This window comes from Schistocerca piceifrons, chromosome 2, assembly GCF_021461385.2.
Source record: "Schistocerca piceifrons isolate TAMUIC-IGC-003096 chromosome 2, iqSchPice1.1, whole genome shotgun sequence".
Taxonomy (NCBI): domain Eukaryota; kingdom Metazoa; phylum Arthropoda; class Insecta; order Orthoptera; family Acrididae; genus Schistocerca; species Schistocerca piceifrons.
The window spans coordinates 679,518,869-679,535,514 of record NC_060139.1 but is presented as its reverse complement, the minus strand read 5'-3'; the positions used below and the strand labels follow the sequence as shown (position 1 = coordinate 679,535,514).

At 38.2% G+C, this 16,646-nt stretch overlaps 1 protein-coding gene across 1 annotated transcript in view; it reads right to left on the bottom strand.

Annotated features, from left to right (window-relative positions):
- The window catches only part of LOC124775744 (G-protein coupled receptor 54), a 74,189-nt gene extending 62,332 nt beyond the window's left edge, over window positions 1–11,857 (bottom strand). The window contains exons 1-2 of the mRNA XM_047250573.1: window positions 11,752–11,857; window positions 1,841–1,995 (exon numbers count right to left, since the gene is read on the bottom strand). Of these exons, the coding sequence (XP_047106529.1) occupies window positions 1,841–1,995; window positions 11,752–11,857 (261 nt within the window). The remainder of the gene's footprint in view (window positions 1–1,840; window positions 1,996–11,751) is intronic.
- Between the last annotated feature and the right edge of the window lie 4,789 nt (window positions 11,858–16,646).

Below are 16,646 nucleotides of genomic sequence, written 5' to 3'. Positions count from 1 at the left end.
TTTTTTTTTATTTTTAATTCTGGTTACCAAATGTGGTTTACGGGACCATTCTCAGGCTAAGGCTCTAAGATACATAATATTTATAATAGGTCATGTATAGCATACACTAAGCCACTTTAGAAACCTAACATAAAAACAACATCAGTTATGATATAAAATGATATGCTACCCAGATGATGTGAGCAGTTAGTGCATGAGGCCATTGTATAGTACTGACTGGTATCTGTCACAAACTCCTGACTAGCTTTTTATTTAAATATCAAGTATGAATGCTGCGTCTAATAATGAGGTCAAAAATTATTTTCTTTTTGCATGCCAATGTCATTCAATCATGCATACAGCCTTCCTACTGTACAATTCTCCATGTTTAGATTAGATCAATTGATGCGCAGTGAAGAGATACTCAAGGATTTATAACATGTCATAAATTTGATGGTGATACAACAAATGCCAGTAGACAGAGGACAAGTACTGCTTGTAGAAGCAATACAACATTGAGTATGAGGTAGCAGAAATAATAAATCTGCTCTTCCTCCTTCTGAGACTGTATTACATCACAAGTAATCTAGAACCATCTCTCCAATGATCTCATGAACAAAGACAGTCATTTTTGGATCTTTAAGGTGTGGGACACTAAGCTTGGGCCATTGAAGTATCGTATGGAGCAGAATTTAAGTACAATGACACAGGCCTACAATTGAATATGGATGGTGCATGTTACATGAGAGCACGACTGTATCAGCACATAACCACAATGTGGTGAGAGGCTAGATAAAATTACATTAAAAAGCCCATCTGGAGCTGTTCAACACTCACATGGAGATAGAAATGATGCTCATCCAGGAAATATCACAGGTAACAAATGATATTACCTAACTGCAAACAAAGTATTATATAAAAATTGGTGTCTTTTCCTTCAAAGATGAATTATAATGAACAGTTCAAGGTTCGCAAAGGAAGCTGAGAAGAAGGATAAAGTTTATTACTTCATTAATTATCTACATAATAATTTAAAATTGGCACAGTTTGTTTATTTATGTATTGGCTTGTACAATATCATTATGAAGCAGTGATGAGATGATAAATATATAATGCAATACGTAAAAAATATTATAATAATAAATTTTCTTTCACTGGACAAATGGAGTTTAATGGGTGTATGTATAGTGGCATTTCCTTTATATCTATGGCACCAAAGATTTTTAAACACCAGAGTTAGATATAGTGCTTTACAACATTACAATTTTTTAAATTAATTAACTGACTACAAATTCCCTGACATTAGCTATGTTAGGTATAGCTTTACTACACAATAGCAGCATATGAAAACAAGGATTTCCCACTTGTTGTGAGTGACTTCCTTAACCACTTTGGCTATTCATGCATGCACCCTGGACCCATCCAAACTTCTGTATGTCACATTGTCTACATCCTTATATTGTAGTACACTAAATTCGCCAGTCCAGCACACTTGTTACTTTAGTTTTCAGTGACTCATAAAAATGTTCAGTTTTACCACCTTTATTAAATATAAGCTATTTTAGTATTTTGGTGTTTTGGTGACCTGCAATACACACACACACACACACACACACACAGAGAGATATATATATATATATATATATATATATATATATATATATATATATATATATATATATATATATATATATATATATATGCAGCCTATAAATTGACCCATTCCATTCTGATTGAAATCATGCAAATTATCTGTAAAAAAAAAAAAATAAAACATAACCACCCAAATAACAGTATTGCATGATTGAGAAATTTTTGAATCAATCTGAAAAATCTGAATATGTAACTAATGAAAACTTACTTCTCCTTTATCCACACCCATCTGTCCATTCTCCCAATGTTCCCATGATATATTTGTAGTACATTCTGAGATATTTTTAATCCCTTTGTGAGTACTGCTGTAGTTATCACATTGATCAGAAGGTCGATGATCAATAACAGGTAGACACATTTCTTCTGGAAAATAAGAAGTTGTAAAATATACAAAACAATATACAATACACTACACCACACACTTGCATAAGAGTTACACAATATGTTTAGAAATCAACATCAACTTCAAAATCAGAGCCACTGACAAATCACAAAGTATCAATGGCAATTGTTTCTCTCTCCTGCATTGTTATTGAATAAGTCACAATTCATATAAACGTTTGTCATCTGCTGGTAAGCAAGTATAAGAACTGTAAGATTTTTTTAATCAATGTCAGAAAAATATTTTATTGCTTGCTTTTACTGAAGAAAATAATGTATCAACTTTTGATTGTTGTATGCCAGAAAATATTTCAGTGGGATGGCAAGGGGCAAAATATCGCAAAAAAATACCAATTTTCCTGTCTTCAGTTCATAAATGTGCTGACCATGTCTCAGTTTGTTCATCCAGTTGGGAACTACAAAACAAGAAATCCATTGTTTTATCAAGTATCTGACCAGCAATGTCAATCTCTGGTCAATACAAATCATTTTTATTTACCTATAACTGTATAATAAGAGTTTTCATAAAATTAAGACTTAAACTATATGCTTTCCAGCATATGTACATCTCTTCATCTGTTGCCTAGGTTGTATCTGGCTTAGTTCACTTTTGACCCTTCTTCAGTATGTTCAAGTAATCAACAAACATTATTACTTTTGAGCTGATCTTTAAAGCCTTTGGAAAGTAACGTGTAGTAGGTTAACAGATGTGGAATTAGCTCTTTATGTTGCAGGAGTCAATATACTTTCTTGCCAATAATGGGTTTAGTTTTACTCCTGTAGGGTAGTTTGTCAATAAGAATATGTTTTCTCCTGGTCGTTGTCAGGTTTCTTGATATTGCAACAGCTAGTAATCAGTCAAGCAGCTCCTCATTTGACCTCACAGGTGTTAGTGCACCTCCTATAGTCCTCACACCAAGGAAAAACTCCTGGCAGTATGGGGAATTGAACCCTGCTCCTCTGCATGACAGTCAGCCTAGCTGGCCACACAGCTGCAGAGGTGAAATCTGTAAAGCATACTAGCCAATGATTATGATTATTACTAATCTATTACCACATATAACTATGGAAATTATTTCTAGGATTGTTTACGTGTGTACATATATGTTAGGACAATAGCAGATATGAAAAGCAAGCCAGTGCTCATTGTCAGCTCTAGTTATTATCTTACTACTTTAGACAAAGAATTTATGCAACTTCATACAGCATTTCTGTACCTTTGTACAGAGCACATTCAGTGGTTCATATACTGGCAAAGTCACGGGTCTATGTGCAAATAGCCGGTAGAGTGCAGGTTTACCCCCACCCCCCACCCCCCACCCATTGCGCCACCAGTGCCACCAGAAAAAGTTACAATCTTTTAATTTTTGCAAATTGAACTTGCATCCTGCCCTGCCCCACTACAGCACACAGACAAATGTATTGATTCAATATAAATTTGGAGTAGAGTCATAGTATGTAATGGATATTGATTAGTAGCAAATGTACCCTGAGCCATTTGTCATCAAATCTCAAACCTGCTTTGCCATTTGCCACTATTCTCCATACAACTTAAAATACAAGATGTCTCTAGATTTTAAAAGCTGTCAGCAGTATTCTACCTTTGCTCCACAATGCTGTTCCTCATGTTAACAGCCAGCATAGAAAACTGCTAAAAATATGAGTGTACAAACTATTGTCGCATGTCTGCATTTTACCTGCCTGACACCAAAATAATATGTGCAAATCTTATATGAACCATACTCTATCAGTTAAGGACATTATAGATAGCCAATACATTTCATTAAACTGTAACATTAGTATATTTTATTACTGATAAACATAGTGTTTCAAAAATTTTGAGTTTTAATTTGCAAGAACTTGTGTCTCATTTTCATTATCCCTTCACATTCCCACTGTTCATCCAGTAAATTCTCTCTGTATTGCATGAGTGAATCAGCAGTTATCATTGTGTGAAACTGTATCTTTCCCTTCTTAGCCTAACAAGAAAAACAGTGCTGTTTCATTGCTGCCATTTAATAAACATTGTCAAATGAACCAATTATCATGGCTCTCACACACATTTCATGAAGACAGTTGGATTCAGCAATAAATTATCAACCTCTATTGTGCTATGTCCTTCCATTCTTGTTGGTAATGTTACTGTGGGAAACAAACTGAAGCTAAACATCAGTTACATACAATGCCATCAATCACTTTTGTTTGACTCAAAATCAGTATTGAAATCTTGACTTTCTATAGCCTCCCAGTTATTTCAGATAACTCTCATACAAATCCTTGTTATGTGCTAAACAATGTTTAAAATTTTCCTGTTGAATCCAGTACACAAACAAAATCAGTATCTTGTAAATTTCTAAGTCTATTACCAAACTCAGAGAGCTGTTCAAAGCATTACTCATTTACTTTACAACCTCACAGCTTATTCCAGTTTTAGTGTATATACGCATGCCCCTTCTTCTTATATTAAACCTATAGTAAGATCCATGTTGATAAATGTGCTGAATTTCTGTGACTTCCTGATGACATTCTGAGATGCTTAACACATTTGTAGAGAAACATTTAGATCTTAAAATTTCCTGTGGTGAGATGAGAACTTCACCTCTCTTATTTAACAAGCATCATATGTTTGAATGGAAAAGTTTACACTATGTTCTGTCCAAACAACATTCCTTGTTTTGCAGTTAATTGCTGCTAATGTCTCTACATTTATTTATTTCATGTTCGATCATTTTGCACACTATTGATGTTAATAGTTTGTACAAACTGAATAACACATAATGGTACATATAATAATAAATAAAATAATGAAATCATATAAATTTGCACACATACAATGAGTATAAGTTAAAATTTTGCATCCTCTTTCGCACTATCAGAAAACTCCTCTGTATCATAGAAAGCTTTCTTCTTAAGCGAGTTTTGTAGAACATTTCTAAATGTTTGCCATGAGATAGTGTGGCAGTGCATTGAACAGTTTTACTCCAAGGTATGTATAGCTATTTTGAGTCTTGCTTAGCCTCATAAAGGGTTGGTCAGTCTTTTCTTTGTGATGTGTATTATGACAATGAAATAATTACCTTAACGTGTAGCTCTCTTGATTTTCTAAGCAATTGAGTAATAAATAATAATGGGACTGTTATGACACCCAGTTTCTTGAAAATCAGCCTACAAGATATATTGTTTTTGAAAGTACCTCCTACACATCTGACAACCTTTTTCTGCCAGATTAAAAACTCTTTTTACCCCAGTGGAGCTGCCCGAAAGCAGTATGCAGCGTGTTATGCGGCTACGAAAAATGCATTATAGGAGCTGAGGATCATGTTTTCACTCACTAATGCTCTAAGTTTATGTTAAAGGTGTATGACTCTTGATAATTTAGTGCACACAGAATCTGTGTGGAAATTTCAAGTTAATTTGGAATCCGAGTGCACACCAAGAAGTTTAACCGACATAAAGTCATTTGTAGTATTGCATAAACAAAATATTATATTTTATGTTTTATTTTGGTTTACAGTTCAGTGAATTAAATGCCTTTAAACTAGTTACTAGAAATTCTTAGGTTGGCTTTGCTTTGTTCCTTTAGATCTTAGATCTTCTATGTCATTTCCAGTTTCAATGAAAATGGTGTCATCAGCATACAGAACAGATTTACATGGCATAATACTGGGTAGGTCATTAATATGGATTATAAACAATAAGAGTCACAGTACAAAACCTTGAGAAATGCCTCTTGAAACATCTAGGATTCCAGAGCTCATACCATTTAATTGTATGTTTTGCTTCCTGTTGTCAAGATACAATTCTATAAGGGTTAGTTCTGAATCTCAAATGAGACAGCACCTCAGTCCATCTGTTAGAATCTGATGACTCATAGATTCAAATGTCTTGCTGAGGTCAATCAGTAGGGCACAAAAAGAATATTTTGCTTCAGAGGCATTGAATACTGTCGAAACAACAAATTCAACAGTTTTCAGTGTAGCTGAATTTTTCCTGGTGTCATACTGATAGTTTGTCAGCGTTACATTGCAGGTGAAATGTTTGTAAATTTGCTCAAAAATGTTGGTATAAGAGAAACAGAACAGTAGTTATCAACACATGACTTGTCTCCTTTTTTGTAGAGGGATAACTACTGTTATCTTCAAGCAGGCTGGAAAAGAACAAACTCATAAAAATTCAGCTTGTTAGTAAACAGGGTGTTTGTAGTATAATGTCTGCTATCTTTTTAACAAAATCTGACAAACCATACAAGTATTCTGATTTTGAGCTGCTGAGTTTTGCTATTGCTACTTCAACATCAAAGACAGCAGTTTGTCTGCACTTGAATAAGGATGTTGCAGGTTTGTTGTGCAATATGAATAACTTTGTTTTTTTCTAAATATTTATCAGTGCCTGATTATAGTAGGCATTTTGTTGATTTGGGTGTCCTTCATTACTAGGATTAATAAAGAAATTATTCACTTCATTGAGTCTGATACTGGTAGTATCACAAGTAGTTCTGTTAGTAGTACCTAGTTCTGCTTTTATAATTCTCCAAGCAGCCTCGTGTTTGTTTTGTGATTACTGAATATATTTATCATTTACCATTCATTTCTGTTTTATAATTTCTGATCTGGGCAAAATCCATTAAGGTAAGTGACTTTGACAAAGGGTATATTATTATTATGCAGAGCCTGTGAATGAGTATCTCAAAAGTGGCAAAGGTGGTTGAATGTTCATTTGCTACTGTTGAGCATCTACAGAAAGAGGTAGAAGGACAGTGAAACCACCACTAGGTGCTAAGTGGTTGGACGTCCATGACTCTCCACAAAATGTTGTGTTCAGAGGCTTGTCTGCTTTGTAAAGTAGGATAGACAGTGATCTGTGGCATCTCTGCCAAAAGAGCACAATGTTGGTAAAAGCCCAAGTGTTTTCAAAGTACATCATTCATTATATGTTGGTGAACATGGAGCTCCACAGCAGACTACCCCAATGTGTTCACATGTTGATCCAACGACGTCATCAATTAAAACTGCAGTGGGCATGGGACCATTGGGATTTAACTGTCAATCAATGTAATTGTGTTAGCTCTTCAGGTGAGTCACATTTTTTCTACACTACATCGCTGGTCATCTCCATTAACACTGTCATTGAGGTGAACGGTGGCTCGATACGTGCAGCGCCCCATGGATGCAGGCTTGTGGGAACATTATTATGCAATGGGAGACATTCTCCTGTGCTCGCATGGGACCTGTGGTAGTAATCAAAGAAATGCTGACAGCTGCAAATCACTTCCATCCTTTCATGTTGATGTCTTCCCTGATGGTGATGTCCTCTTTCAGCAGTGTAACTGTCTATGTAGCCAGAACTGTACTACAGTGAATCAACTTGGACTTCACAAAGCTGCAAAGCAAGATAACTGGAAACTGTGAGGGCTACTGCAAGCTTCCTAGAAAGCTTGCACTAGATCTGTTGCAGTTGATAATATTAGGAGATTTTAATAGAAAGGGGAAAGAGAGGTTAGCAAACCTTTTCAGCTAAGAGAATAAGGATGGTGGTGGTGGGACAGTGGGGAGGGGTGACCATACACCAGAGGTGGAGGGAGGGCGAGGGGGGGGGGGGTTGCATGATCTTGCATAATAAAATTCCTTTGACTACTTGGTCTAAAGGGTTCCTTTATTTTTCTTAACATATTTGTCTGGACAGGCAGCACAGAAAGAGACTAAAATTTCAAAAATAAATAAATTGGAGAGTAAATCTAATATCATGCACCAAAATATTAAAGGCTTGAAAAATGCCATTAATAACCTTATGATAATAACAATCTCCTACATACTGTAAGGATTAGAATCATGGTCCAATAGAAAAAAAACCTGCCTTGGTTTCTTAAAAAAATTAAAGGGAAGCACCATGCCACATTCATAGCAGAAGGACAAACAAGAATATAAGAAAAGTGAATTTTTATTTTGTTTTAGATTATAATATGGTAATGAATAAGTATAACTTACCAACCCTTCCTTTATATTAATGTTTTAGTATACCTGGTGTGGGTTGCGCAGTGGAATAGTGTGGAAATCTGCCATGGAGGGCATATGCTACATGTAAGTCAGACAGACCAACTTACAGACGTATTTACCTGTGGGTGGCAGTAAACCAATGAGGCAGGTGCTCATGCTGAGTTCAAACTCTGCAGACCTCACCTTCTACTTCATGCCAAGTGTTGTTGCTGAGTGCTCATCATTAGCCACCCCAATCATGGCATGCTGATTATTCATGTGCATGTCTCTACAAGGTTTTGGACTCTGCTTCCCATAGATTGACTCCAATGGCTAGGTTTAATTCCTCTCATGAGGTTCTGTTCCCAAGTTATTTTTGAATCATCATTGGCACATGAAGTGCCCATGCTGATGATGTAGTGCAACAACATTGCTTTTGTTTCCCTTACCTAGTGTTAATTTTGGGCCACCACAAACCAGGCATTTCTGCAGTGCTGGCAGGAATGGTTGCACCTACAGAAGGAACACCAGCAGCAGCAGAATACAGATCTGCTTCATGCCCTTGCCCTGCTGGCAATGGTCTATGTACCTTTTTTTGCAGTTTTCTTCTCCACCACCATTAGCTGGTTTCATTGAGTCTGTGAAAACATGGGAGAATTACCTGCACTGCTTCTTGGTGCCCAGCCAGGTAAGGTGTATTGTCGATCCTGTTGGTTAGGACAGCTTGCTGTTGTTCAGCAGCGTGGGTTTGTGCAAAGTTGTCCAAAATTTGAATACCTTCTTTGAGCCCAAGAAACACCCCTTTGATGAGCTTTGTCAGTTGTTGACACAGTATTTCAGACACTAAACTCATGTAGTAGTGGCACAGTTGGTGTTTAGCCAACACCACAAGTGCCTTGGGCAGTTGTATGTTACCTGGATTTGCAGGGCCTCTCATACAAGTGTTATTTTGTGTGCCCCACATGTGCTACCTATTATGAAGACTCGCTGACTGGACACAGTTAGTGCCTGATCCTGAGGTTCATAGTCAGGCATTGACATCATCCGACCCTTCCTTAGCAGAAATTGCCTAAACTGCAGAATCACATAGCTGACAGTGGCTGCAAGTAACATCCTCTATGGTAATTGGCAAGTGGCTCAATTAGGTATGCATGGTAACAGTCCTCTATGCTCTGCAGGGTACCCCAGGCAGCCTCGCCTCCCACTGAGTTGCTGTGTGTTGACGCTGTTGATAATTATGGTGCAGTGGTGTTGCAGTGCTTCCTCATTTTCCCAGAAGGGTCATGCCAGTCATAAGGTCGTAATGGATTGTAACTCCCACCTGCAGTGGTTTTTGAATCCTTGGAGTCATCATCCTTCCACTCATCAGGTGAGCCCCAGTGGCCCTTCCCCAATAGTCATTTGTTGCATTTTTAACTAGATTGTCTGCTCGTGGATGCCATGTGTGAGGTATGTCATCAGTTAGACCACTTGGCAACTGTCTGTGACAGTTGTTGGGCTATGAGTCAGTTGTTGGATGCCCCTGTGTATTGTCTGGAGTCTACGGCTGCCTCCGACAACCTGCACATATTGCCTCGGGCTATTTCATTGCATGATTGATTGATTACAAAGGCAGTTCAAGCAACATCATATAATTTAATGATTCTATATTTACTTGTTTATTTTTAAGTCATTTGTTGCTATAGAGTGTAATTCTTGCACCACTTCAAAGATGAATGCAACATATTATGTCAGTTGCAGGGGCATATAATTGAAATTGCTGAAGCTTAACAAGGTTCTAAGAACTGCTAGATTTCCTCTCACATTCTATACAGAATTTCTGGCTGAGTTATTCCCTCTTTTAACTATAATATAATACACATTCCAAAAACAAAAGACTTTACCTAATGGTTGGAAGAAAGCAAAAGTCATAACCATCTCCAACAATGGTAGCATAAGTGATCAACAAAACTACCATCCTGTATCACTGACAGCTATTTGTTGCCAAATATCACAAAACTACCATCCTGTATCACTGACATCCATTTGTAGCCGAATCTCACAATACACTGCTAGCTCAACCATAATGAGGTATCTCAAACAGACTTAGCTCATCCACAATAACCAGCATGGATTCTGAAAACAAAAATCATGAGAAATCTAATTCACACTTTTCTCACATGATATTTTGAAAGCCATGGATCAAGGTAATGACGTACCACACCAACACTTATTAACAAAAGAAACTGGAAGCCATGGGTGAGAGCTCAGTATTGTGCTTTTGTTGTGGCACCTTGCAGCTGGCATTCAGCAGCCTTCGTCGTTGAAGAACTGTAGTAAATATAAAAGTTGTCTACCTATAGTGATGATGAGATCATAGCTCCACAGCCTCTGCAGTTCCATGAATCACTATCAGAAAAAAAAGTCACACCTAGCACACACCCCTCTGGGACAGCATTCGTCTGTATATGGAGCATACTACGGGATGTCCAAACTTGGACACAAAACAACAGGAGGGACAAAAAATTCCAGATAAAAACTGGGAGGGGGCCTCTATGGGTGTTATAATGGAGTGAGGTATCATAAGCCTTCCTCAAGTCAAAGAAGACATCATTGAGGTACTGGCAGTGGGCATAAGCTGTCCTTGTAATAGACTCCAGCCAAATAAAGTGGTCAGCTGTGTATCGGCCCTCCAAAAATCTATACTGGCTGTTGGACAAAACGCCCTTTATCTCAAGGATCCAACATGGCCACCAATTCACCATTCATATATGTAACATACACACACTGTTTGAGAGACTGATAGGTCTATGGCAGTCTATTTTATGTGGATTTTACCTGGTTTCAGAATAGGAGCAATTATGCTTTTCTTCACCCTACACCAGATATAATTGAAGATTGCTAGTATGTGTCTTGGTAACCCATGATTGGATGATGTAGCTATGGTAACCAATGTGTTAACACTTGTCTTATACTGGCACCAGTGCTGTGGCTACTACAACATTTTGCCAGCTGCAGTCATAATCCATCGTGATTCAGTTTGCCTGCCTGCACCAGCAGCAGGTGGCACAGGGCCAGCCATCAGGTAGCAGCCCAATCACACATCAGAAGACTGCATTGTCCCATGGCCTTTAGGTGCCACTGATGGCTTGCAACAGACTAACATCATATATTCCCAGAGCAGAGCAGACTCTCTTCATTTGCTACTGTATTTGCTGGTAGTAACTGGACTCCCCTCTCAGGATAAAATGTGGTTTGTATCATAAACTTGGCCTGACTTCTACTCTGTACTTGTGTTCACATTAAAAAATTTAGAACTTTGTGCATGTTCTTATTTGTGAGTGGAATTACAATGTGAATGGTGATGAGTGTGAATGGACTTTTCAAGTGTATTTCTTGGCAGTTTGATAATGATGATCAGCATGTCTTTGGAGACGGTTCTTCAAAGTTTGCTGCAGCAGCAAAGCCAGTGTCATTTGGAATTAAACAGCAGGAATACAGTGTCATGTTGCACAGGGTGTTGACCAGACTACTGGCACAGCCCCAACATTTGCCAGCCCATCAACCTCCCTTCCACACCTATGATGAGTGTGCAGAGCACTGGGAGGCATACGAGGTGTGTTTACAGCACCACTTAAATGTCTTCAAGGTAACAGATGCTTAGAACATTAAGGTTCTTTTTCTCTCATGGATTTCACTCCCCCCCTTCCCGTTCTTGTATCAGTTGTTAAGAAAGTGGACCTCACTTCAGGAACCCTTTTTCCTCTCATTTGACAAAATGTGTCACCTGTTTCATCATTCAAAGTTTCTTGTATGGCAAGCCACCAGTTGGATTCCTGAGCAGACGTGGCCACTGTCAACTTGGCCAATGGCAGGAACTTGGGTTCAGGCATATCCTTGGAGGCAGAAATTGCAGTGGTACAGCTTGTGTGTAAACCACCTACCACATGAACACATCTATGGTGGGCTGTTGCCCACAAATCACTTCAATCATTCCCCATTTGTTTTGTTGAACATGAGAAGCCCAACTGTCCCAAGCATTGGTCCTCCTACCACCACCATTGGAAGAAAGCATACATTGTGGCCGCATGTCAAGCATGTCCACTTGCGTCCCATACTTGGCCCTTCAACTGATGGACATTAATATCTTCAACTCTACATGTGACAACCCTGTGACAGCTTATAACAAATTGATCATCAATGTATGTCTCACTGGGAAGCCACTTCAGTTGCAAGTACATACAGATGCCACAATGTCTCTAATTACTTATCATGTATATCTTCTCTGTAGTGCACCGTCATTGTCTCCAGCTTCACATCAAGCTGTAAATTACAACAAACAACAAATCACTAATCTCAGACAATTTACATACAAGGTGATAGTCCACCTGTTAACTTTTCTTGTGATGGATACTGCTTTCATGGAGAACTTGTTTGGCTTGGATGCTTTCACAGCATTTAGAGTCACAGTTGCCGAATCGCTTAACCAGTTCTGACCAAGTACCTTGCAAGGAACTTGGTGAACTTTGCAAGAATTTTTTGGACATCTTTTCACCTGAGATTGGCTGGGCTAAGCATTTTGCTGCCCTTATTACCATTAAACCAAAGGCGCAGCCTTGTTTTGTTCGGGATAGGCTAGTGCCAATGTCACTTCGTTATCAAGTTAAGAAGGAACTCAACTGGTTTATGGCTTTGGCTGTGATTGGCTGTATTTCATCCAGCAAATGAACTACACCACATGTAATCATCAAGAAACTATCTGGACAGCTCCAGTTTTTTGATAATTTTAAGTTGACGATTAGTGCACAGGCTGTGAACAGCATGTACCCCATCCATCATCTGGATGAATTGATGACAAAACTGGCAGAAGAACAGTACTTTTCCAGGTTGGATTTATCAGAGAAATATAAGCAGCTCCCACTTAATGATGAATATCAGCAGCTGCTTACCGTGAAAGCCCCTTACCGTCTCTACAAGTATAAACATTTGGTTTTTGAGATGGCAGGTGCTTCAGCTCTTTATCAGTGTTTCTTGGAGCAACTCACATAACATGTCCCCTGCTGTATGAACTATTTGGACAAAATTATGGCCACAGAGCATCTGCGGCACCCTTTGGCTTCTGTTCCAAACTCCGCAGGACATAGGTCTCAAGTCTAATCTGGATAAATCTCACTTCTTTCAAACTTCTGTTGAATACCTCAGGCACATATTTACCAATAGTGATACAGATGTCACTGCCACTGATACTCTTCCTCAATTTACTAAATTGAAGGAGGTTCAGGCTTTCCTGGGCAAAGATGATGAGAGTTTTTTTTCAGAAGCTGATAAATGCAAAAGAGGAAATTTCTGAGGAAATACATATTTGAAATATTATACCAAAATATTAATTACAAAAGGGAATAATTTAAAATTTACATTGATTTTGTAGGCATAATTCTGATTATGTGTTAGAGTTTTCTAAAATTTTCATTTTTTATATCAGAGGAGAGGGACAAAGTTTCCAAGTTTTTCAAAGATCAATAAATGCAAAGATGGAAGTTAAAACTTTCCTTTATATACACTTTAAAAGTGTTTCTTCTGTTTCTTTTTTATCCTTAATATTAATTACAAAGAAAGCTACTTTTTTGTTCATTTTTCATAGAAATACACCAATCTACTATAATATAACACTATAGTATCATACTCTTCCATAAGTATTTGATAAGAAAAAGTGCAAAATAGCAACAAATGTTATTGAAATATAATACAAAATACTGGCTACAACAATACTAAACTGGAAATCTATTGATCACTATCAACAATATCTTTCGAAAACTCTTCTGCTCTTTCTGGTATGTTAAAATGCCTCATAAGTTATGACATATCATCAGTTCTGGCTTTCTGCACCTCTACCTCTACAGAACTTCCATTGTAAGTGTCCAATACTGACAACAGTGCCTTCTTTTTAGACTTTTCATAAGCCATATCTCACTGAGCAGTGAAGGAATCTTAGATCATTGGGCTTTTAGAGTAGTGGATTTGAGATCCTTTACTACTCAGTCTTTATTATCTTGATGATGTGATTTTGTTCCAGCATATCATAGTATTCAGTTGGTGAAAGAATATGTTTCATTTTTCAGTAGTCTTTTTCCATTTTGATTGTCTTCAGCTCAGATGGAAAATATCCTCTTTTGGACTTTTTCCTCGCAGTGGCTCTCTCTACACTTATAACTTTTGATATGTTTCCACAGCTTGTGTAACTTCCTTATCTTTAGTAAAGCTGCAGTCTCCCCCTGTTGTTTTCAGCTGATAACTTCTCTATTACATGATATTTAATGGCCAAATTTCACAGTCTGTCTTTGGACACCCCAGATGTTGGTTGAAATGTTGTGCACATGTTGTACTTTACTGTAAAAGTATTATTCCTTTTTCCTTCTTTCTTGATGTTATTGCATTTTGATGATGTGATTACCATGTATTTTGGTAATAATTTACCCTGGTCAATTTTGTTCAAACTATTTACATGATGATGAAAAGTAGGTATCATCACATCTGTGATCAGCTGCTTTGCATTATTTTCTTCGTAAGGCTTTTGAGTTCACTGGTATGTCTGGTAGTCCATGTGAACAGGTAATACCTTGCATTTTCTCAGTCTTCTTGGATTTCTTGGTTGCTTCACTTCTGACCTGGACTTCCTACCATTTGAAGACTCAGTTATATGCATACCATTTTCTGAATCACTTGTATTAAGCTCCATTTTATACTCTAACAACCTACTCTTTTATTGCAAACTTCTCCCTCACAAAGCAGGCTTATAATGAGTGACAATCAGTAATTAATGTTATTGTATAAATCACCAATTTCTATTTTGGTTCTGGCAGCAATTGGTTGCCTATAGTAATTGTTTTTATTTCCTTTTTTCTTTGATTCCAGAAAACACTCTCATATTATCATTGACTGCCTACCACACAGGGGGCCCGGGTTCGATTCCCAGCTGGGAACTGGATGTTGTGTGTCCTTCATTATCATTTTCATCATCATTGACTTGCAAGTCGCCGATGTGGCATCACCTAAAAAGGACTTGGAATACAGCGGCCGAACTTCCCCAGATGAGGCCTTCTGGCCAACAATGCCATACAATCATTTCATTTCATTGACAGCGACATCCTACAGTGCTATTTGCCCTTCAAGTCTCTCAGAAGAAAACTACAGTTTGCATTTATTGACTTGTGGATTAACTGCCTGAGAGCAAATATCAAATTTTTCAGAAACTTTTAGTTTTCAGCCACATATAACAGAAAATATCAAATTTTTACCAAACTCTTTCAGTAGACCATGCATTGCAACTTGATATGTAACCACAAAAATTTGAGTTCCAGAAAAATGAAAATTTATTCACTTTTGAAAAAAAATGCTCTTCAGTTGCTTATTACCATAAATTCAACTCACAAGTGGCTACTATACATATTTTTCACCAGCTCCTGCAAAAAGGTGTGCTGATCAATTGGATGACAGCACATGACAAAGCATTCATGACTTTGAAGGACAGTCCCGTTCAGCCCCTTGCCTCGCTACATTCAGCCACATAATCAACTTGTGTTGGCTATTGATACATCCTACTTTGGGCTGGGGGCAGCGCTGGCTCATTGCAATTCTGGTGGTTCAGAGTAGTTGATAGTGTCCACCTCAAAGGCATTCGACACAGCACACAAAAATTTCTCCCAAGTTAAGATGGAGGCAGTGGACAGCTTTGCTATTACAAGTTCTTGTGTCACTCAGACTGTCAGCACAGATCCTATTCTCTACCCAGGTGTGGCAGAATATCCAGAGGGAAAGGCATGAATAATCTCTGGCCCAAGCATCAGACTCTGTCCATAATTATTCTGTGCTGGGACACAGACTGACTCATGTCAATGGTGTGATCTTGTTGATGAAGCAACATGTTGTGCCACAGGTGGTCATTCCACCTTCTCTCCAACAGAACATCTTATGGTCTTACATCATGGCCACCGGAGAGTGTCATAGACAAAGATGCTGTTTCACTGCTACGTCTACTGCCCATATGTCAGCCAGAAGATTGAACACTTGATTGCTGTGTGTCCCAAGTGTGTAGCTCACCAGGCCAGCTTGCAGTGATGTTACTCACTGTGGCTGGCACCCACACAGCCAAGGGAATACATCCACATGGATTTCGAAGCCCCCTTCCTCGACACCTTTTGGCTGCTTGTCATTGATGCATACTCTCATTTTCTATACATTGTCATTTGCTACTCTACAATGGCACAGTCTGCTGTGGATGCCCTCAACTGGATATTCACCACATCAAAGTTCTCACAGTTCCAGTCCTATTGGTAAGAAAAGCATGGCAGAGTTACGTTATGGCCGCCAATCATGTACAGTGTTGCACCTCCTGCTGCCAACGCCTCTCACGGCTCTTGCACCTACATTGCCATGCTATGTACCAGGGTCCCCATCTGAGTTTGTGCTTTTGGCCACTGTGATTGTTGTATTCTGGTTATCATCCACAGTTAGCGCAGTGCAGTGTTCAACTAACTTACAGGTTATTCCCTGAAACTGGCAAGGTGTGATCCTGATGAAATATTCGTGGTTGTTCATGATGTCATCTGGCTGCGTTCCCATTACCTATTTGAAGAATACTTACCAGATTATATACCAAATTTGTGATTGAGTTAAACTCTCTTT